The following is a 21,342-nucleotide window of genomic DNA, read 5'->3' as shown; positions in this document are numbered from 1 at the left end:
GTTAAAAAAAACCAAACTCTCAATAAATGATAAGAAAGTGTAATGCAGGTGCTGTGTCATGTTTTTAAGAGACAATTCTGTAATTTCATGAAGAAAAATTCTGAGGAGAGCTTTTAAGCTAGGTATTTGTGTGGAAGTTGGATCACTCCATTTGAGTCATGATACTACAGTTTGAGCTCCCTCTGGTGAATGGATTAGCCAGTTTCTAAGTAAAAGACTCAGTAATTAAGGTGGAAGTTCTTTAAGACTTTTTAAAATCCACCATGGAAAGGAATACACTGGGGAGCAATCTTGCAATCCCCTGGTTTGTTTACAGGTCTGAAGTGGTGCCTGGGCTTTTGTTAACTCTGGTTATGCCTGTGGGTGGCTTTAGCTCATCAGTCACTTACCTCAGGAAAAACCGAGTTCTGATCACAGCAGAAGTGACTAAAAAGGTGGGAATGTCACCTTGAATGACCCCATCTTCTCCCTTTCCAGGTAGCTCTATCTCATTGTGAGAGCATTTCTGCACAGTTCTGTTTAGGCACAGCCCAGTGGCTGCTGCCTCTGTTGAAGACAATAATCAGAAATCTGTCATGGAATCAGATTGTGTCACTTCACTGATGTAAACAATTTGCTATGCAGCTGAGTTTTTTAGTCTGTTGTTAATAAAGCTACATAAACAGAATATCTTCTTAACTTTCACTGAGGTATTATTACTGACAGCAAATGTATAGCCATGAAATAGTTCTTACTCTTCTTGACTTTGATATGTGAACTTAAATGATGTCACATTGAAGAAATCCTGGCTTTTGTGTTACAAAATGTTAGAAACAAATCCTTTACTATGCAAATGATGAAAGTTACATTTGTTTACTGTCACTACTGTGAGACACAAATAGCCTAAAACAAGTGAGGTACATGATTGTTCTACTTGGAAGAAAACCTGTGGTAAGTTGACATTGGATGGTGTGTTGAAATGTCAGTACTGAGCTGTAGATTGGCTACTAAGACAGTTAATTGTATGTTGTTAATTGTGTGTTGATTTATGTTATATTTAACTTTGTGTTGAGCTACTTGGCATGTGGCATTTCTAAAACTTTTTTCTAGGTTGAAATAACTAATTTATGTGACAAACAAAACTGGGATGTCGTTTCAACAAACAAATGAAACTGATTAGGATTATCTAATTACCCCCAGGGGCTGCTTTACAGCCTGTGCTGCTGGAGTCCACTTGGAGTGTGCAGCCTTTACCATTTTATGCCAAGGATTTGTGTTTGCACATCCTCCTGCAGGAGTGCCGGTGGGGGAATGTGTCTGGGGTCCAGCTTTGGGTTTGCTGTAACACACTTGAGGTACTGTGCATGAGAGTTCTTGCTGTGTTTTTTTATTTGGTCCTGGTTTGTCTCATCAGTTGCTTTTCTGCAACTGTGCTCACAGATCTTGGCATAGAACAGAATTTAGAGGCAGTTAAATGCAACTTCTGTGTTCTGCTCAAATTCTGTATAATGGAAATTAACTTGGCTAAAAAATGGGTAGTTAGCTACTCATCATCTTACAAGGTCTTGTTTTCTGGAACTGATAGCAATATTGAAGGAAGCAGGAAGTGTCTCTCTTCTGCTTGCCCCCAGCCCCCAAAAGGTAAGTTTTTCTTGTTAGCTTCCTCCACAGAGAGCCTAATCTTTCAGGGAAACAAGGAATTTTCCTTAGAAAACCTGTCCTGAAAAAGACTTAAGGAAGAAATGATGAGGTATGTGAGGGTGATGGCTCTGCCCACTGTTTTCTGTGGAATGTCAGTGTGGAAAAAACTGCACCAATAAACCAACTTGGAATGAAAACCTCCATGGACAAAAGGTGTAACTTTTGCCCACCTTAATTCCTTAGACCTGTGTTGGGGTTTTGTTCTCTGCTGTAAGAACAGGATTTTGGGGTTACTGTGTGTGCTTTGCTCTGATGCAGATAAGGAAGGATTTGGTTCTCCAATCCATTAATTGGGAGTTAGAAGCAGGAATTTCAGACACAGTCACACGAGGTGGGAACTGAGTGAGATGAAGTGGCAGTGGGTTCCAGGGGCTGAGGGGCTGCAGAAGCATCATCATGGAAATCTGCCCAGGAGGGAGCTCCAGCAGCTGTGCAGTGCTGAGAGCTCAGAGGGGAAGGGGATGGCCGTGGGAGGCAGCAATTCCTGTGGGAGTTTTGGCCCTTGAGTTGGCTTTTGGGGTGAGTCCAGAGGGTGCAAGAGGGGATGTGAGCTCTGCCCAGAGCCCAGTCCCTTTCTGCTGTGCTCTGCAGAATCACACCAGGCCATCAGAAAAATGTTGCTAATTGGATCTCAGTTTGCAGGTGAAATTTCTTTATTTTAGATAATTTACTTTCAAAAGACAGTAATATTAACTAGGTATATTAGACATCCATGGAGAAGCAGGTTTGTAAATGAGTGCTAGAAAGGAGCAGTTTTCCTCTGAGCTGTTGCTTTACAGTGTAAGGGAGAGCAAGGTAGAACAAGAAAATAAAAACAAAGCAACCTTTAGGCCAAGTAGTGAATGGGAAGAGGGGGTTTGCTGCAAGAGGGATGGGGAGGAGTGAGGAAGATAATTACTACTGGTTAGGAAGTTACTACTCAACCCAGAATAAACTAGAAGAAATCATTCAGCCTCAAGATCTGTTTTTGACAGAATAACAATATAAAGTGCATTTCCAGGGACAGAAAAGGTTAAGAACTTTTAGATGAAGATTGTTACTTGTAAATGGAAATAATGGCAGCTGCTGGAAATTTAGCTGACTTCAGTAAACATAACATGACTTTGAGTGTTATTTTAGAGGAGAGTAAAGAGCTAAATTCTTTTCTAAGCTAGTATGGTTAAGATTAGACCAATTCAAGCAAATCTGTGGTAAAGGTTAAAATTATTTTCCTGTAGAAATATATATCAGATTTCTACATGCAAGGAGAGAGACTGGCAGTCTGTGCTCCACGTGATTGCTAGTTAAAATTGAGAAATAAGATGTTGTGTTATCAAAACTACAGGAGATGTTTATCAAAAATCAGGAGATGGTTATCAAAACTCGGGAGATGGATGTAGCATGGCAGTGTTAAATAGTTTGGATAAACAATGATTGCTAAATTGCAGTGGAATATCCAGAGGACAGCATTGTCAACTGAATTTGTAGTACTAAGCAAAAGGTCAAACAAACAGTAAATCTTACAAGGATTGCATTTAAGGTTTTTTAACTATGAGTAGAGCACAGACCTTGGGCTTTCAGGTGACATAGTGCCTTCAAATCAGTATATTGTCCTTAATCCATGTTCCAAAAGACTTGGCTTGGTCTTTTGCTCATCCAAGATGTTCTCGCCCAAGCTGGCTCCCACAGCAGCCTATGTGCAAGCACAGCCTGGGAATATACTAAAAATTACTTTTGGCAGTTTTGTATTGACAGTAAGTCTTTAAGTACTGCTTTGTTTAGAGAAGAGAGAGTCTCCTACTTCTTCCTCCAAACATAAAATGATAGAAATTTAAATGGGTGCGGTTTGAAATGTGGCTTCGTCTTCACGTTTCTTTTTGGAGAGGTGACGTGAAGAGCTCAAATCCGAGTTTGAGGGCAGGTTAGAAGTGAAGCAGGGTTTTTAAGATGTAGCATCCTCTGAAGTCAAACCTTTCCAGGCTGGTGCTGCTGTGGTGTCCAGCACTGACCTGAGCTGTGGTCAGTGGTGGTCACTGCAGCCACCCTGAAGTCCAAGGCTGGTGCCACACTGTCCCCGTGTGGGTTTGGTCCCTTTGTGCTTCTGTGCTTGCTGCTGACACGGTGCAAGAGCAACACCCAGGCTGGGATTCCCCTCCCCCATGACACGGGCACGGTATCTCGGGTTGAGAAAAGAGGAAGGAAGCTCGGAGAGGCAGCAGATCTCACAGAGCCCTCGCAGCTCGTCCTGGGGCTGGGGAGCCACGGCGCTTCCTGGGCCTGCCCCGGTCCCCCCTGAGCTCTGCGTCCCCCAGAGCCTGGGCTCCTGGGTGCCCATCCCTGGCAGCCCCTGGGAGCCACAGGCCATGGCAAGGTGGCACAAGACAGAGAAGAGTGGCGTGGGTAAGTAGCTCAGGGAGCTGCCGTTTGGGGTTTGTCTCTCCGTCCTCCGAGCAGGATGTGGGCAGGTGTTTTCTCTGGTGTGATGGGTTAGCACCGTCCCCTTCACCAGCGGGGATTAACTGCAAGGATCAACTTTGTGCAAAGTGTTGATCTTTCAAACAGAACTGGAAGGGCACTAGAGTCAGCTTTCCACTGTGACAGCAATGCAGCTTTTCCCACCTTGGTGTGGTAGAAGCAGACCGGATAAATAATGTGCTGTATAATGTGCAGCAGCCAGAAATTATGGGGAACAAATGTAGGGGAAGGGGAATCCTACAGCTGCTTCTGCAAAACTGTCACTTATGGTCAGTGCTACAGAAAAATCTGTGTCTGAGTTGGTAAGTCATACTTTTTCGAAGGAAAGTAATCTTAAAATGAATTATATTAATTTGTATGAAGGATGGAATTGCTGTTTTAAAAAAGCCTTAAACAAGTAGGAATCAAAGTTAAAGTACTTGAAAGATGCATGCTGCTACTTAGTTATTAAGCTTCTAAATGCTTCTAAAAGAAATGTTTTTATTTTAAGCTGGCCATAGTCTTTATGATATGCATTAAAAACCCAACTGGCTTCATGAAATAAAATGCAACACCAAGAAATTAACAAGAAAATAGCATGGTGTTCAGTGTCCATGTCCAGCAGTAGCAGAACTGCAAAATGGAAGTAGCCTGTTCTGGTGGCAGTTTACATTACAAAATAAAAGGTGTCAATTTTCTGTTTCAATTTTACAACTAGTAGAAAGCACATAATTTTTGCACTTGTGGTATTCTCTCTATGGTATTTGAAGGGTACAGCAAACCTCACACAGTAAAAAACCACCTTGTGAAATAGAATCTTTCAAAAACTCATGACAGTCCAGCAGTGTTTGTTTCCATGTCCAAAACAGTACAATTTACTCTAGAGTGGGTCACGGGGAAGAACTGACACTGCAGCCCTGCTGCTATTTCCTTTCCCCTCTGTAGCTGCCCTGCTGCTCTCCCTGGGGGCAGAGTTGGGTGTAAGAGACAATCTGGGCTGTGTCCTGCAGTGTGGTGAGAGCGCTGCCCCTGCTGGCCCCGAGTCCATGTCCTGGGCTAAAGAGAGGTTTTCCATTAAACACCTTATAACTCTCCTCATATCTGTATGTAAACATCACAGTTGTAGTGGTGTCTGTGGTTTAGTGTGCCAGTTAAAGTACTTGAAAGATGCATGCTGCTACTTAGTTATTAAGCTTCTAAATGCTTCTAAAAGAAATGTTTTTATTTTAAGCTGGCCATAGTCTTTATGATATGCATTAAAAACCCAACTGGCTTCATGAAATAAAATGCAACACCAAGAAATTAACAAGAAAATAGCATGGTGTTCAGTGTCCATGTCCAGCAGTAGCAGAACTGCAAAATGGAAGTAGCCTGTTCTGGTGGCAGTTTACATTACAAAATAAAAGGTGTCAATTTTCTGTTTCAATTTTACAACTAGTAGAAAGCACATAATTTTTGCACTTGTGGTATTCTCTCTATGGTATTTGAAGGGTACAGCAAACCTCACACAGTAAAAAACCACCTTGTGAAATAGAATCTTTCAAAAACTCATGACAGTCCAGCAGTGTTTGTTTCCATGTCCAAAACAGTACAATTTACTCTAGAGTGGGTCACGGGGAAGAACTGACACTGCAGCCCTGCTGCTATTTCCTTTCCCCTCTGTAGCTGCCCTGCTGCTCTCCCTGGGGGCAGAGTTGGGTGTAAGAGACAATCTGGGCTGTGTCCTGCAGTGTGGTGAGAGCGCTGCCCCTGCTGGCCCCGAGTCCATGTCCTGGGCTAAAGAGAGGTTTTCCATTAAACACCTTATAACTCCCCTTATATTTGTATGTAAACACAGTTGTAGTGGTGTCTGTGATTCAGTGTGTCACAAAGCAAAATAAACAGCAATCAAATGGACTTCCCAAGAATATTAGAATAATAAAAGAAGCGGGCATAAGTGTGGCTTATGGTAGGTTTTCTTCAGTTAGAGCTTTCTGTCTCTGTTTTTGCACAATTCTAGAATTTAATAGATGAGTACAAATTCAACACCCTTTAGCTTATACCCAGCAGTTCCTATTCTTAGCCAAACTGCTGGCTCACAGTTTATTTTACTCTATCTTGGAAACCAAATGTATTTCATTATATACATTCGTGAGAAGAAATGGGAGACTCTTGCACCCAGAATAAAACAATCAAACAAACCCAAACAAGCATGTACCACCATCACTGGCTGTCCTGTCCCAGAAGTTATATTCTTAGAAAGGTATATTCTTTAATTTATATTCTTAGAAATTGTCAGGAAAATAGTGTGATTGCCAAATTTCAAGTAAACCAAACTTATGGAATAGTGAGGTCTGAACAAGGGCTATTGAAAACTATGGGTACAAATGAAGAGGTTTTTAAATTTACAGTCTGTTGTAAGCCTCCTGTGTCTGAGGGAAATGAAAAAAATGGGCAAACCGAGTCTTCTGAGTCATAAATGCTGTGAAAGTTGATGAGCTTTTGGAATAATTCACACTGGAAGCTTTTGGAATATAGAGGGCTATTTCATCTGTGTTTTTGAAAATCCTTGGGTTTGAATTATTACAAACCTCACATCGAATTTTCAAGTCTCTTTTTAGAAGTGTGCCTGATGCCTTCAGTTTCTGCTGATGAGCAGAGTTTCAGTTTGAGAATATTGGGCCCATCACGCTCTGGATGAGCAGAGCACACTCAGGGAGGGTTTGGAAGATCTCACCATCCCTTGCTCGTGGTAAATTGCAGTCTGTTGTGCCCACTTTTGTGTTTTACTAACCTAAAAATGGAGTAGTCCCGGTAGCAGGTACTCAGCTTTGTACTAGAAAAATACAATCCTGATTTTACACATGAAACCTGCTCTTAGTCTTGCAGCATTCCCAGCATAAATTTGTGTTATTCCTGTGGACAGGACAGGATAGAATAGTCATGGCAGGCTGGCCGCTTTGGGTGGCAGTTTCCTGATGGAAAGTCTTTGCCATCTGCTCAGACTTTGAGCAAAGTTACAAACTGGTGAAATATTATGTTGGCATTCTAAACTCAAACATCAGATTTACTCCTTTTCTGCTGAATCTGAAAATGAATGTTTGTCCTTTCAAAGCAAAATTATGGGGAGGGGTAGGTGACTTCTTTGAGGGTGTAGAAAAGCATATGTTCAGTCCAAGTACACAGGGCTGAGACTGGCTTGTCTGATTTCTTCTGCTGAAATCCTCTGAAATTATTCTACTGATCTGAATAGATTGAAGTGTAAGGGAGCAGCGCTTTGTTCAGGGCAGGTTTCCTCCATGAAATGCACCCTCTGAACCCAACAAATTGTTCCAGTTCCTTGGGAAGCAGCAAAAGCTGGGGAAATAATATTTTTATTTGTGGTCCTTCATGAAAAAGAAAAATCATAGCTAAATACCCTGTTGTTCATGAAGAGTTCTAAGAAAAATGGCTGTGCTACAATTTTATCTGAGAAGATGAAGAGTCAGAGACAATATCTTTATACGAGTAGTTTGGTATGTTAGATCTTCTTGGTTCTTGTAATCCATCCTGGTTTTATCGTGTTTAAGAAGGAAAATAAATAGCTCAGGCAGCTAAAATCTCCATGTGGCCCCATGGGTGAGCAGGGAAGGAAATCTGTACTTAGTTGTTTTCTCTCATCACCTGAGAACTGCAGAGTTACCCTTTGAGCATGATTTGCAATAAATTTAATCAGCTTCTTGCTCCCCCAGAGGTTTAGGACAAGTTTCTGACCTGTCTTAGAGCTGTGGCCATGTTGTGGACATTCAGGCACACTTCCTCAGTGAGATTTTAGGGGACAGCCTTAACTTGGAATACTGGAACTCATTTTTTCCAGAAATCAAGAAATCCTGTTAGGACTGTATAATATTTTCACATTTTATCTGTCTCCTTGCTGAATAATTTCACCCTGTTCTCATGGGAAGAAAATGGTAACTGAACACTAAGAACTGATATTTTATTGGTACTTGACTACTCACAAAAGTGGAGCTGCATACTTAAAAAATAAAACAGAGTGCTTGCTGAGCCTATTAATTAGTAATTGTTTGAATATACAGGACACATCAGGAGTTATTGCATCAGAATCATACCAAATTGTCCTTCTGTGGTGGTAAAGTGAAATTAGGAGCTGGTTCTGCAATACCTTAGAATTTGGTTTTGTTTTTTTTTTTTAATTCTGTATAAGGCTGAGCCTATTAATTAGTAATTGTTTGAATATACAGGACACATCAGGAGTTATTGCATCAGAATCATACCAAATTGTCCTTCTGTGGTGGTAAAGTGAAATTAGGAGCTGGTTCTGCAATACCTTAGAATTTGGTTTTGGTTTTGTTTTTTTTTTTAATTCTGCATAAGAGTGGAAAAGTAGCCAAGGAAAACAACTTGTAACATGGCTTGTGACAGAAAGGTGAGTCTCAAAATGAAACAGTGTAATGCTTGTATTTTTTGTAAAGAACAGGACAGGCTGCACGTGAAGGAAGACAGACAGCAAAGACACTTAAAATTATTGGGCTAATAAATGGCTTCAGTGTTGCAGGTTGTGGGATTTTCCTCACTTTTCCCATCTCGCAGTAGCTTACAGGTTAATCATGTAAATGGCAAAAATATGGGGCTTTAACTCTGAGTAAATGTAGCTTCTTGAGAAAGGGGTTCTGTTACCTGGGATATTGTGACTCTTCTGAAGCATTTTGTGTGTGAAAACTGCCTAACAAGGTCCACAGTATGAGGGGTTTTTGTTTTGTTTGTTTTGTTTTTTGGGTTTGGTTTTTTTTCTGCTGCCATGTTTTCTGTCTCCACAGCCATCTGTACAGGAGTGCACTCACATATTTATCTGGTGAGGAGAATGTGTGTCAGGCCCAGCAGCTCTGGCTGCAGTGGATGAGAAGGAGTTCAATGGAAGCAGAGGGGTTTCCCTCAGTGTTTCCTGCTCAGATGGACACTGGGAGATGTCTTTGCTCAAGCTCTGGGTGTGAAGCTGACACAACACCCCCAGAAGTGCTGAGGGTGTTTGCAGCACGTTGTGTTTAGCTGGGCAGGAAAGGATCCTCTGGGCTCACGGACATGCTGGGAGCTGCTCCCACCCCTGAGGGACAATTCCAAGCCACCTGGGCTGGAGCAGGGCTCTCTTTGGAAGGCTGGCTCTGTCAGCACTCTGAGCTGGCTTTGCCCCTGCTCTCTGAGGAATATGGATGCTGTGGTGTGCTAGCCTTCAGCTCTGCTTCCCAGGGAGCTGAGAGTACCAGGGGTTTGCACTGGGCTGGTTGTTTGATCGTTTGATTGATTGTTTGATTGATTGTTTGCTGAGTTGTGTGTGCGCCATCAAATCACCACAGAGGGTGAGCTCTGAAGAGATGGTTTTCCTTCCTTGCTCATTCAGGGGACTTTGATTGATTGTTTGATTGATTGTTTGCTGAGTTGTGTGTGCACCATCAAATCACCACAGAGGTTATGGTGAGCTCTGAAGAGATGGTTTTCCTTCTTTGCTCATTCAGGGGAAAATCTTCCCACTGTGTTGTCAGTGAGCTGTAAAGTCCCTGTTTAGGAACACTAAAATTAGAGTTTCTGGGCATCCTCTGTGCCATCCTGGGGGAATCCTGCAGCACCTGTGTGCAGATCCACTGCTGCTGGGGACACCTCAGCCTGGGGCTGGGGAGGGCAGCTGCCACCCAAATGTCTCCCTCTAATCTTAGTGCCATGACTTCAGCAGCTCCTGAGGTCGCTGATTGCTGTTAGGATTGGGAGTCAATGCTGGGGCCCTCAGGCAGGTCCCTTCTGTGCCTGGAGGATGCTGACTCCTCTTGTATTTATGGCTGGGATGCAGGATGCAGGGGAGAGGAGTAATAGGAGAGGTCTTCAAAGTGATTTGAAAGGGCTTTTATTTCTACTCACTGAAGAGTTTATTTTTTTAAAAAAACAACAACCAATTTTGAGTATCCCACCAAAAAACTTGAATTCCTCCTGGGGTTTTCATACACTGTTTTTGAAGAGAATAATGACTTAAATGTGTTTGTGCACACAACAACCCTGAGGATCTTGTAAGAGGGGAGAGGAAAGGGAACCCTGCTTTTGGCTGGTGAGCTCTGAGATGACACTCACAAATACGTTGCCCAGTTTGTAAGGGAAATGACATCACTTACACCTGACAGAAAACATAATAACTGGATATAATGGTCAATTTTTTATTCACAATTAATAACTAAAAGAAAAGCAGGTGTGATGATCAAGCTGTCTGGTGCTGTGGATAAAACCTGTGGATGTAGTTGGTGGTGTTGGGTTATGTGTTACATTTTTTGCAAGGTGGTTTGGGATGTGGTTTGGTAGATAGGTCCATAGCCCAAAACTTTGTACAGGGATTTTTTAATCTCATCCTACCAAACAATCCAAATTCTACAGTAAGATATCTCTTGTTAAGTTTCCACTTACTCATTTAGAAATATCTAAGCTGATACAGCCACTTCCTTTGCCAGTTTGTTACTGCACCTTCCAATACATTCAGGGCTATTAATGAAGTTTTGAGAGAGCAAAACTGAAATGCAGTGTAAATATATGACTCAGTCATTTGCATCTATATTTTGAGACAGCTACAACTAAGTAGAGCAGTGCATATTTTGAAACCTGAAGTATTTACTGGTCAACAGTAATCTTGATCTCCATGGACTTTTCAGGAAGATAGGATAGGAGCATGGGAATGCCCCACATCCCCCACCTCCCAAACTCAGGGAAATGTGTCCTGAAGTGTCATAACAACTTTGTGGTGTTGTTTGCCACCTTCCACTTCTGGAAAAGAGACCAGTCAGAATAGAATTACACACGTGCTATACCATGTAAACTCAAATTTCTGTTGGGCTAAGGCAGTTCTGAGGAAGTGTTTTCAACATTCTTTTGAATAAACGGCTGAATCTGAGCAGCAGGGTCTCACTTCAAAGATATATTTCTTCTATTCCTCCCCATATGTTGAATGATTCAAGCCTTGCTCTCTCCACTCAGGAGAAGGAGCTGCTGAGAACCTCTTTATGTCAAAAAAGCCAAGAATTTATTCTTGGTTCAGTAAGCCTCCTCAATCTGAAATTCCTTCTAATTTCTGTTCCAGAAATATGACAAATAAAATGATGGCAAAAGAAACAAGACACATAATTTATGGAATAATTGTAAAGGGAAGAATATTAATCTGTTTAGCTCCACACTCCTACTTCGGGCATTTTCCTGGAAGGCGATTTATTTTGAGGCTTTAACAATTTAAGTAAAATAAGTAAAATGTTTAAATAAAATTAAAAATCATTATATATGTTGGACTAGCAAAGATGAATATCCTGCCTTAGAAACCTGGAGAGGGGAGCAAAAGGAATGCAGGAAGATGCTGAAGGTAAACTCTGTTTTACAGATCAGCTTTCCCTCATCCCAAATCCTTCAGGTTTGTGGCTGGCTGGGGGCACTGCCAGCAGCCAAGGCAGAGCTCTGCTGCCCAACACCTTCCTGCCCACCTGGGCTCACCTTCAGCAGCTGCTCCCACCTGCACAGCTAAACTGGGGTTTCAGATGTTTGTATTTTAGTCAGTTTCCCTCTGTGACTGCAGCTTCAATCATCTCTCCTGCTGTAATGCTGCTGTAGAAAATTTTAACCAAGCCTGTGAAGAAAAAACTTACAGAGGCACGGTTACCATAGGAGCCCACATCCTGGAACAAACTGGTGAAGAGCTCCTTTTCTTGAGTTCTCTCTGAAATGCTGCTGTTTCTCAACCACATGTAGATAAGTTTCTGATTAGAACATCTTCAAAATCCACTGCTCCTGTGTTCTTTTTAGAGTCATACAGAGAATGCAGAAAATTATGAACCTTGGTTCTGTTTCCATATGAAACACAGTTTCATGTTAAATTAAAGCATCTAAACCCAGGAAAGAATTCAGTAAATTCAGTTTTCACAGGCATCTCTGTGACCTTTCATACCAGTGTAGCAATAAATTTCTATAAACTCTGTGCTTAAATCCTTGGGCCAGTAGATAAACAATTCCCCAGCACTGTGACTGTGTATTTATCAAAGACCTGCATCTAAAGAGGGCTCCTAAATCCTGTGCAGAGCAGTGCTGATCAATAACTGGTGTCCCATGCTTGCTGAGTTTTCTGGGAGGTTCTTTTGTTTGATTTTTGCTTTCAGCACTGGCCCTTTTCACCACCTTTCCATTCTCATGAAAAAAAAGATTATTTAATGCTGACAAATAGAGCTTCTTGATAGAATTATAGTTCTGTTTGTCTAGCCTGGTGTATTGATCCCAGTATCCAAACCTTAATAACCATATGTGGACTTTAGTTTCACTGTGCTGTGTGGCTGTATTGAAAAATATTGTTTTCATCCTTTAATTTTCCAGCTATATACAATTTCAAAGGCACAGGGGTACCACAGCTGTCTCTACAGATTGGTGATGTGGTCCGTATCCTGGAGTCCTGTGAAGGTAAGTCACATTTTCCATTTCTTTGTGAATAACACAATCCTTTCAGCTCACAGCAGTTCCCTGTGGTACGTCAGTAGCTTTCTAATGCCCTTATTTTTTTGTGGTGTGGTGTATTTTGAGGAAGAACCTAATCTTTTCTGAAGAGCCAAAATTAGACATATTACAGTACATGTGGTTTTTTGGGATGCCTTTACCAAATGAGGAAGTCATCAAGGTGAATGTGGAGTTTGTGAAGTTTGTGCCAGCTTGTGATATACCTCAGGGAAGTTACATTAAACTTGATTTAAGATTTAAAGGAGTACTCTTTTGGCCTCTAAACTAAATATTTGTTGTTAGGATATATTGAGCACCCTCATCATCCTGTTGTATAATGAGGAAACCCAGTTAAAGAAATCTGAGTGTCAGCATGATAGAAGAAGTTCTGAAAGCCATCCAAAATATTGAAGTTGTTAAGCAGCAGAAGTCCAAGTCAAGTTGTGCATGATGGACAGTCAATAAGTCCCCAACCCCACTGATTCTCTCTAAGTCTGACAGAGCTGCTGAGGTTCCATTACTATAAAGCAAGGAGAGTGGAGTTATTATTACTAACTCAGCAGTTAGGTATCTGCAAATGTCACTGCAAAAGTGATTTATCTTCTATTTGACCACATCAAGAGTTTTTTAAAAAATTACAAATTGCTTCAAGCTTTGAAAAATACATTGTAAAATTATCTTCAGCTAACTTCTATTGATAGAATGTGTCTTACTAACTGCAGTTAAGCTAAAGAGAGGCCAATGGCTGCATGGCACAGTGGCAGAGCCAGCTCAGTGCTGAGACACCTCAGCACCTCAGGTGTTGTGGGCTCAAGGCTGGGAAGACTTTGAGGCTGTTTGAGCCCAGCCCATTCCACCACAGAGAGCTCTAGGTTGTTTTGTCCGGAAACAACAAAGGATTTGAGGGAGGAGCACCTGAAAAACCATGTTTGCAAAGTAGTGGAGCACAAAAACATAATTGTTTCCCTTCTGTTTGTAAGATTAATTCAGTATCTTTAAGCCACAGTGGCAGAGCCAGCTCAGTGCTGAGACACCTCAGCACCTCAGGTGTTGTGGGCACAAGGCTGGAAAGGCTTTGAGGCTGTTTGAGCCCAGCCCATTCCACCACAGAGAGCTCTAGGTTGTTTTGTCCGGAAACAACAAAGGATTTGAGGGAGGAGCACCTGAAAACCATGTTTGCAAAGTACTGGAGCACAAAAACATAATTGTTTCTCTTCTCTGTGTAAGATTAATTCAATATCTTTAAGTATCAGTGAAAACATTGGTGTCACTCAGAAGTCAACAGAGTCACAATGATTTGTGTCCTCTCCTACAAAAAATAATTTTTCAAGCCTCCATTCTAAACATTTTGGCCAAGAACAAAACACACACATAAACCAGGAACCTCCTCATCCCTGTGTTGTCTGTTTGTTGCAAAAAGAGCATTTTAGGCTTTGCATTCCTGGGGTCCGTTTGTTGTCAGCCCAGCCTAGTGAGCGGAGTGCTGATCTTATGGGGTTATTTTTTATCTAAAAGTCTTTTCTGAATCTCCTGCCCTTGATATGCTCTGTCATGCCGTGCTTTATGAAATATGTTTATCAATGAAGAAGTGGAATCCTTCTCATTGTGGGAGTGAAGTTCATTTTTTATCAGATATATTTAAAATATGCTGCCAGCTGCAGCTGGCGAGTAACCAACAGTGACAGGATCCTTCCTGTGCTCCTTTTATGTCCTGTTGTAGTTGGTTTTGCATGCGCAAAATTTATGCACAGAACATATATGTGCTGTCACAGCAAATGGGATGAAACCAATTTTGAACACTTGGTTGTAAATTGAGTCTATGTGCAAGTAATTTTTAGCAGTAAGGTGGAATTTTATTGTTGATTAAACACTGAGGGGAAATAATCCCACTGCAGAACAACCTAAAATAAACTGTCTCTTTCTTTGAGGTCAGCAATCATCCTGTGACTTTTAGCATTGCCTTTCTGACTGTGCTGTTGGCATTTGGGATTTATTTTTATAATTTTATGCTTTGTTTGCAAGTCTGCAATACCTGTGAGAGAAAGGGTGATAGCAGAGATTGTATCTGCTCATGAAATTACAATTGCAAAATGTCTGCTTTTGGTCACTAATTCTTTCCGTGGGATGAAAAATGTAGCATTCAACAGAGTTAAACACTGTTGCTGTGCAGGTGATTTTTCATGATGGGGTGTATGCACAATAGGTGTGGCCACTGATCTTATTTAGCAAGACTGAGCTCTGCTTTTTGTGGTTTTTGTAGTTTATTGAGACTTAACTGTGGAATAGATGGAACAAAGCCTGAATGAATTTTTAACTTGCCACTGCTGCAGTTCTGCACTCCAGCCTTTCAGAAAGATTTTCTGGTTACCAATGCAACAGGAGCCCAATAATGGCCCTGAGTTTCCTTGACATTCCAATTTGAATTTGCACCAAGAAGCTGCTTATTATGGTTGTGTCCAAAAGCCATGGTTTCTCGTGGCACAAAAATGACTTAACCTGATCATATTGAAGGAAATTGTAACAATCATGTGCTGCACTGGATTAATTCTGGGCTTAGAACACAGTAAGAGCCTCATGGGCTACCCAGGACCAAGGGGGACATGGCTAATGTAGATATTTAAGGGTGTGCACATATCACTTTGTAAAACAAATATCTTATTCTACCTTTTTAATGCGAGCATGGAGTGTTAAATCCTGTGTACAATTATCTGTACTTACTGTGCAAGGTTTGAAAGCAGACAATACAATCATGTTTGATAATAGGCAAATCATGCTTAATGTAATCACTGCTACTTGCTTGAAGCTCTGTATGCTTGAAATAACTATTAATTTTCACAAATACCATGCTAAGTATTTTTATGTGAAATAAACCCCATTGCTTTATTGTGTGCTTTGTAATGCATGGTTTTTTTGTCATACCAAGTGATTTTTCTTCCTTTTAGATTGGTACAGGGGTTACCTAGTGAGGTACAAAGGAGCAGAGGTAAGATCACATTGTCTGTTCTTATGAGACTGTTCTGAAGGGACAGCTCATGAAGTGGGTTTTTGACATTTCTGCCTAGATAGTCCTGATCTCTCTGGTCTGGTCTCTCAAGTCAGCTCTTTGCACTCTTTCCGTTCAAGATGAGTAAAATGATCAGCATTCATCCTGGACAGTGTTGGTAAATAGAAGTGAGGGCTGGGAAAAGCAGATCAATGAAGAAGAAATGACTGTGCCTTCAGGTTAACAACTCTCGAAGACACCATTTCAATTGAATTTTGACTCAATTGCTGCTATATGTTCTTGTTTCTGTACTTTTTCTAAGGATTCTTTAGGTGACAAACAGTATAAACAACTTGTATGAGGCTTAAGTTCTTAAATACCTCTTATGTACAAAAATCATATTAGTTTCTTTTAAAGTCAGAATTCTTAGACTTGAAAATGGAAAACCACAGAGGAAAAGTGTTTACCCTGGGTATGATGAGTTAAGTAGCAAGAAAATTACTTCTAGTTTCAACTGCACTTTTGTAGAAGTAAAGCGTTTTTGTTTGTAATTTCTTGGTATAAGATTTTCTAGGGAGCAGCAATGCAAATGAATTAAAACACTGCACCTGTGTTTTAATTACTTTGACATTTCTTGTGACTGAAAATGTTATTACCATTCATTCTACATTAAATTTCTATTTTTAGAGGTTAAAATTTAGCCTAAGAATAAAAAGGGAAAATATTTGCTGGAACTAACCACTTCTTTTTAACTTATTCTTGATTAATTCATAATATTGCTAAAGGGCTTCAAGATCATTGTGCATAACATGCTTAAGAAGTATTATTAATTTCATGTACTAAGATATCACTAAATGTACCATTACTTGGACCTTCTTTTACTTTGCTTCTTCATAGACTTTTTTGAACTTCAGTCTTAATGAAAAAAAAGTGGAAATGATAAGACACAATTGTGTTTTGATTAAAATCCAGTGCTTAAAAGAAAATGGTTATAAAAGGTGCAATCTGATTCAGAGAAAGGTTTTTCAAAGTTCCACATATGGTATTGAATTATTGTGGCACTTGAAGTACCATGTGAGTTATTGAATAGAGAATCCAGGAAAGATCTAGTGAATTGCCAAGGTGAGATTTGCCAGTTCAGAGGAGGATTGTCATGGACAGAGTGACTGTCAAACTTTCCTTCAGGATGACTTGAGACATTTCAGCTTTTTTAGAGCAAGGACAGTCACATCAGAACTTTTTGTCTGGTGCCCATTTGTCTTCTACAGAGGTCAGTTAAAATAGATATGAGATGATGCACAGACACAATCTTTCTTTACTGAATTTAAATTGTATTTTATTAAATTGTATTTAATTGAACTGTTTTCTGGGGTGGAAAATGGTGTTACTTAGGAAGAAAGATGCCTATGCACTCTACATTTGAAGAGAAATTAAAAACTTCAATTATTTGTCTGTCAATTAGAAATCATCCATCTGAACAGAAAGCTAAATAACCAGGAGTTTGTTTGGGTATTACAGTCTGTCATTACAGTTTATGTTCAGTCATGGTTGTTACCTAAATGTTTTTAGAGAATGTGTGGATTTATAATTTTTTTCTCCTTCATCAGGGAATATTTCCTAAATCCTTCATCCACATCAAGGAAGCTGCTGCTGAAAAGAAAAGGTATTGAATTTATCTGTTTTATTACATTTTTGAGCTTGTCTGCTAAAGAATGACTTTTAAGGCATTTATGTACCTCACCCACAGTGAGCATGATGTACACCCATGAAACCAGACACTCTTTTGATCTTTCCTTCTCTTTCCTAGACATACAGAAAATGTCATACCTGCTGAGATTCCCTTAGTCCAAGAAGTTACCACTACTCTCTGGGAATGGGAGAGCATCTGGAAGCAGCTCTATGTGGTAGGATATTTTACATGCTGTTTGCTAACTCATAGTCCTATTTATGCACACTGGGGCCTTGCTCAAATTAGTGTCTCTTCCTACATTCAGGGCAGGGTCTGGGTGGATTTAGGAAATTGCTTTCTCACCACTGAGATTTTCTTCAGTGACTTTAAGTGCCTAGTGACTTTAAATCCAGTCCAGCCATGAGCCTTGGACTGGATCCTGTTGAAGGTCTCTCCCAGCCTGGATGGTTCTGTGGTTCTGTAAAGGCAAAGCTGACATTGCTGGGGAGTGGTGTAACTTCATGCCTATTTGTATCCTGTGCATGATAATTCTTCATAATTTTGATTTGTAGCATTGAAAATTTTCCAGATAGGAGAATAAAAGATAACTGGGATGCATTTGATGATGCTCTTGGACTGCTAGAACAGAAGTTTTTCAAGGGTTACTGGGAGCACGTATCCATTAACAATTGGCAACTTCAACAATTATGCTGACTGTTGCAGCACCCCAGCCACTGGATTTTTCTTTATCTCTGTTGGGGCAAAGGCATCTTGAATGTGCTGTAGTTTTCTGAAACATGCCACTTTTTAGTCTTCTTGATTAGGCCAGCAATGAAAACCCTGCTTTATTTTCAGTGAACGACACTAGAACTTCTTCAGTCACTTCTGTGTATTCTCTCATTTATCTCTTAAATGCATTAATACCACACTCAAGTGTTGTTGTTCCCATCAGTGCCTCATACAGAAGTTAATAGTTTTTTGTAATGTTTTCTCTTGATGAGAATTTGTTCAAGAATATTAAAACAACATAATTAATACAATAAACAACACAATAAACCACAAATAACATAATTCCCTATCCTGATACCTAATTTCATGTCATTTCTTTATGATCATGTGGGATATTCTGTCCTTAAGAATTTGTGGGATGAAACATCATTATTTTGCTTTCTTCTTGTTCCTGCTATCATTTAGCACTAGGTATGGCACGTAGCCTTTAGTTGTCAAGCCCAGTATTTCACTTCAACTCGAAGCCTGAACCTCACTGATGTTTTTTCTCTCTCAGACAAACAAGAAAGCCAGGTTCCAGCAGGTGCAGTCCATGATGTGTGACTTGATGGAGTGGCGGTCACAGCTTCTGTCTGGGACTTTGCCAAAAGATGAGCTCAAAGAACTCAAGCAGAAAGTCACATCAAAAATTGACTATGGTAACAAGTAAGTGGCCTACACTGCTTCTGGAAAGCATGGTTTAGTTTAAAGCACAGCACCAAAGAGATGCTGGTAAAGTTTTCATGTTTACAGGCTGGAATTCAAAAGTGTGGTTCATATAGAATCTTCCTTTTCAGGCTTCTCCCTGTAACTCCTGTGCTGATAGTGGATACCACGATGGGGCTTTTCATAGCAAAATGCTTTTTCAAAATATTGGTTTGTTTCTTCATTATAAATACATGAGCCTGTGAACTGAGAAGATTTGAGGCGGATAACCAGCCTCTATGCACATATATCACCAGCATACTTGGGGCCCAACTTGTCCATCTGTCACAAACATGGCCTGTGTGCAGCAAGTGACCCTCAGAAGTGGTGCTGCAAACTGCACTGAGTGTGCAAACAAACACATCCACACCCACACCCAATTCACTAGGGAATTTCCAGGCAGAACTCTGGTTCTGGTAATAGAAGTGAAACTACCAGGGACAGAATGGTTACTTGAAAAAGTATCTTGTCTGCTCCTGGTTAATAAAAAGCTTCCAGGCAGAACTCTGGTTCTGGTAATAGAAGTGAAACTACCAGGGACAGAATAGTTACTTGAAAAAGTAACTATCTTGTCTGCTCCTGGCTAATAAAAAGTCACTGCAACACAAGCTACTTTTTGGCCAGAATTGTGGGATTGTGTGAGGCTGAAGCTGGCGTCCCACCATCTGATGAGGTGGGGAGAGAGAGCTTAGTAAGAAAATCTTCGCAATATTGTTTTTATAGGCATTAGAATTTGCTTATAAACTGTGTTTTGCTATTTTAAGTGACTGTGGTTGTTGTGGGCTGAAGCACTGCAACACAAGCTACTTTTTGGCCAGAATTGTGAGGTTGTGTGAGGCTGATGGTGTCCCACCATCTGATGAGGTGTGGAGAGAGAGCACAGTAAGAAAATCTTCACAGTATTGTTTTTACAGGCATTAGAATTTGCTTATAAACTGTTTTGCTATTTTAAGTGATTGTGGTTGTTGTGGGCTGAAGGCCTCTGTGCAGCTGAAAATTTACAATTACCTGTGGCTACACATAAAAATGACCACAAGTATTACAAAATTCTTAACTTGTTCAATGTGACTTGGATGCAAATTGGTAATAAATTGTATTCATACAGAGCACACTATGGAATACACATATCCTACTGCGCTGTGTGGAGCTGAATCCTCACTCAAAACCAGAATTCACTTTGAAGTTCTCCAATCAACAAAGCCCAGCTGTGATTAAGACAACATTAAAATTCATTTGCTTTCAGATTTCTGTTTTGTCAGTCTTACATTCCTTCTGTATTATGAGACAATAAAGTGCTTCCTTTAGAAAAGTAGGGGTGAAGGGGATGTTTGAAATTATTTGGATTGTAAGCTGGAAAGTGTTTTTAATCTCCTGAAAGTGTGGGGTTGAGTTGTGTGGTGTGAAGGAAACTTGCCAAACTGTGGAGAAGGAATAAAGGGGAAATGACAATGAGGTCTGAGGGGGGCGTTGTGGGAGAGGGAAAGAGAGTGGCAGGAAAAAAGGCACAATTAGTGTGACAGCAGGGCAGAAGAGAACAAAGTATTGGGACAGAAAGGGTGAGGGAGCAACACAAAAGCAGAAGGTAACAGGAAGACCCTGAACATCTTGAGTGTTAAAAGCTAAAAGCAATGAAGACTGCTAGAAGTCATTGAACAGGGTGGATCTATTTTATGTGAGAGGCATTTCAGAATTTTGGTGACAAGTCTAAAAATTCCTAAATATTGGACAGCAATGTAAAAAATAATGGGATATAGTTAAATTTTTCTTCATTAAATATTGTTGCATGTATTTACATTTTATAACTTTAAATCTTTAATTGTCTCCTTGCTTGTTACATTTCTAAGCTTTCTTTATTTGGAAGGAAATAACCCTACCATTATGCTTTTGTGTTTTCACAGAGTACTTGAGCTAGACCTGATAGTTAGAGATGAGGATGGAAATATCTTGGATCCAGATAAAACCAGTGTTATCAGCCTGTTTCATGCACATGAAGAAGCAACTAATAAAATCACTGAGAGAATTAAGGAGGAAATGGTAAGAATGGCTGGCTAAACTTGATGCTTCTTTTGCTAAAATCCAAACAAAAACTCATCTAGGGGTTGAAGGATGGAACCATAAAATTTGGTGGAAACTTTTTCATCTGACTTAAGAGTAGATCCACAGCCTTGTGTTATAAATATGGCTAAGCCTCAAATGGAATTGCATTTGTGCACTGGGTTTGGGCTGTGGGCTGGGCTCAAAGCTCATGTCTAAAGCGAGTTCTAAATCCGTTCTCGAGCTCCTGTATTGAAATATGTCTCCACTCCATCCCTGGACTACTCAGTAGTCAGAATTGCACAGGGAATAGTCACACACTTGGAGCTCAGGCTGCAAAGCAGCACTGACCAGTTTGTTTTTACAAGCTCTTGTGGCTGCACTGGTTGCTGCTTGCTAGTTAATCTGATGGAACTGAAGAATTTAAGCTCACTGAAGAGGAACTAGGGTGAATTCAGCATAATCTTCTGGACACCAGAAGTTCAAGTGCCAAAGCAAAGCTGACAAGTGCATAAATTAAATCTTTTTAAATGCAAAGCAGGTGACTACACTTCCTTGACCTTTTGCAATATTAAACCTCTGCAAGGATTTGTAA

At 40.4% G+C, this 21,342-nt stretch overlaps 1 protein-coding gene across 3 annotated transcripts in view; it reads left to right on the top strand.

The window, feature by feature from the left end:
* Nucleotides 1-3,890: 3,890 nt before the first annotated feature.
* DOCK2 (dedicator of cytokinesis 2) overlaps nt 3,891-21,342 on the top strand; it is a 161,073-nt gene continuing 143,621 nt past the window's right edge. Inside the window, exons 1-7 of one of the 3 annotated variants that reach the window (XR_005626705.1) lie at nt 3,891-4,059; nt 12,472-12,555; nt 15,531-15,571; nt 17,179-17,234; nt 17,379-17,475; nt 18,526-18,674; nt 20,612-20,747. Coding sequence is in view for 2 of the 3 variants with exons in the window: in XM_039701677.1 (XP_039557611.1) it covers nt 4,023-4,059; nt 12,472-12,555; nt 15,531-15,571; nt 17,179-17,234; nt 17,379-17,475; nt 18,526-18,674; nt 20,612-20,747 (600 nt within the window). In the remaining variant the exon portion in view is untranslated. The remainder of the gene's footprint in view (nt 4,060-12,471; nt 12,556-15,530; nt 15,572-17,178; nt 17,235-17,378; nt 17,476-18,525; nt 18,675-20,611; nt 20,748-21,342) is intronic. The other 2 variants (XM_039701677.1, XM_039701678.1) reach the window with 2 other exon arrangements.

This window comes from Passer montanus, unplaced genomic scaffold, assembly GCF_014805655.1.
Source record: "Passer montanus isolate IOZ18808 unplaced genomic scaffold, ASM1480565v1 scaffold15, whole genome shotgun sequence".
In the NCBI taxonomy this organism is placed as follows: Eukaryota; Metazoa; Chordata; class Aves; order Passeriformes; family Passeridae; genus Passer; species Passer montanus.
This window is presented reverse-complemented; position numbering and strand designations above follow the sequence as displayed.